The sequence below is a fragment of the Cicer arietinum genome, unplaced genomic scaffold, assembly GCF_000331145.2.
Source record: "Cicer arietinum cultivar CDC Frontier isolate Library 1 unplaced genomic scaffold, Cicar.CDCFrontier_v2.0 Ca_scaffold_5238_v2.0, whole genome shotgun sequence".
NCBI classification, from domain to species: domain Eukaryota; kingdom Viridiplantae; phylum Streptophyta; class Magnoliopsida; order Fabales; family Fabaceae; genus Cicer; species Cicer arietinum.
In genome coordinates this window covers 1-1,209 of record NW_027338885.1, presented here as the reverse complement: position 1 = coordinate 1,209, position 1,209 = coordinate 1, and the positions used below count along the sequence as shown (strand labels likewise).

Sequence of the window (1,209 nt, the reverse complement as noted above, 5' to 3'; positions counted from 1 at the left end):
TTTTAAATTATTAAGAGGAGGAGATGAACATGGTGTATAAAGGAGTAAAAACTGTAGAATCAAAGAAGTGGCAATATACTTATACTGAGGTGTTGGAAATCACCAACAACTTTGAAATGATCATTGGGAAGGGAGGATTTGGAACTGTTTACTGTGGTCAGATGAAAGATGGCAATAAAGTTGCAGTCAAGATGCTTTCTCCATCTTCAGCTCAGGGGCCAAAGGAATTTCAAACTGAAGTAATCTCCATTCCTTTTTAACTGTCGTTTTTGCAAAAGAATTTTGTTTCTATTTATTTCTCATTTTAAAAGTTCAATGCAACAATGACTATTGTTTTATCCATAACTAGCAAAATACCCGTGTTTTCGCTAAAAAGGGGAATAAGATAAATAAATAGTTAAGAGTATATAGGAAAAAGATAGTTTTATTAGTTGTCTTCATACATGTTCAACCACTAGGCTACACAATATACATTCAATGAAAATTCTATTAAATATCAGAAACATCAATTTCCAACAATTGAAAATAATGATGATTTGCAGGCTGAACTTTTGATGACTGTTCATCACAAAAATTTGGTATCCTTCATTGGCTATTGTGATGAAGGTGACAAGATGGCACTCATATACGAGTACATGGCCAGTGGCAACCTGAAAGATTGCCTCTCAGGTAGGCTTTCCATGCTCCATATTGTGCTTAATTTACTTTTTGCACCCTTTATGATATTATTTAATATTTGATGAAAGAGAGCATGTTTCAATGTGACTTATATGATTGCAGATAAAAATTCACATTGTTTGAGTTGGGAAAGGAGACTTCAAATAGCAATTGATGCTGCAGAGGGTCAGTATATCTTCACTTTTAAGGAAGCCACTAGTCCTTCTATATTTCTACTTTTTGCTTTTAAATTCTTATATTTGGATATTTTCTTACTTTCATACTTGTAATATGTATGGTCTAAATATTTTCTTACAGGCAAACGTTAGTTGATATTCCCTTCGGAATGAAATATAAGCAAAAATAGTATCTGAAAAGTTGATCTATCTGGTTACAAATAAGACCAGATACAATTTTTGCTTATATTTCATTCTATAGTAATATATTAGTATTTTCTCATTCACCAAGGTTTTAACCCTAATCTTTTCACTCCTTCAACTCATTTGATAGGTTGAAATGACATCCTTCTTTCAAACATATTTTTGGATTTAG

General features: G+C 31.9%; 1 protein-coding gene across 1 annotated transcript; it reads left to right on the top strand.

Moving 5' to 3' along the window:
- The first annotated feature begins 10 nt into the window (after positions 1-10).
- LOC101493096 (putative leucine-rich repeat receptor-like serine/threonine-protein kinase At2g19230) lies at positions 11-1,179 on the top strand. The gene is made up of 3 exons (XM_004517092.4): positions 11-239; positions 543-669; positions 781-1,179. The coding sequence occupies exons 1-3, from the start codon at positions 24-26 to the stop codon at positions 945-947; spliced, it is 510 nt and encodes a 169-aa protein (XP_004517149.1). The 5' UTR covers positions 11-23; the 3' UTR covers positions 948-1,179.
- The last annotated feature ends 30 nt before the right edge of the window (positions 1,180-1,209 follow it).

What these genes read in the sequence shown, in the direction of transcription:
- LOC101493096 (XM_004517092.4), top strand. Translation starts at nt 24, where the DNA reads ATGAACATGGTGTATAAAGGAGTAAAAACTGTAGAATCAAAGAAGTGG. An exon ending in CAAAGGAATTTCAAACTGAA is followed by an intron (nt 240 to 542) that starts GTAATCTCCATT and finishes GATGATTTGCAG; the next exon opens with GCTGAACTTTTGATGACTGT. An exon ending in CCTGAAAGATTGCCTCTCAG is followed by an intron (nt 670 to 780) that starts GTAGGCTTTCCA and finishes ATATGATTGCAG; the next exon opens with ATAAAAATTCACATTGTTTG.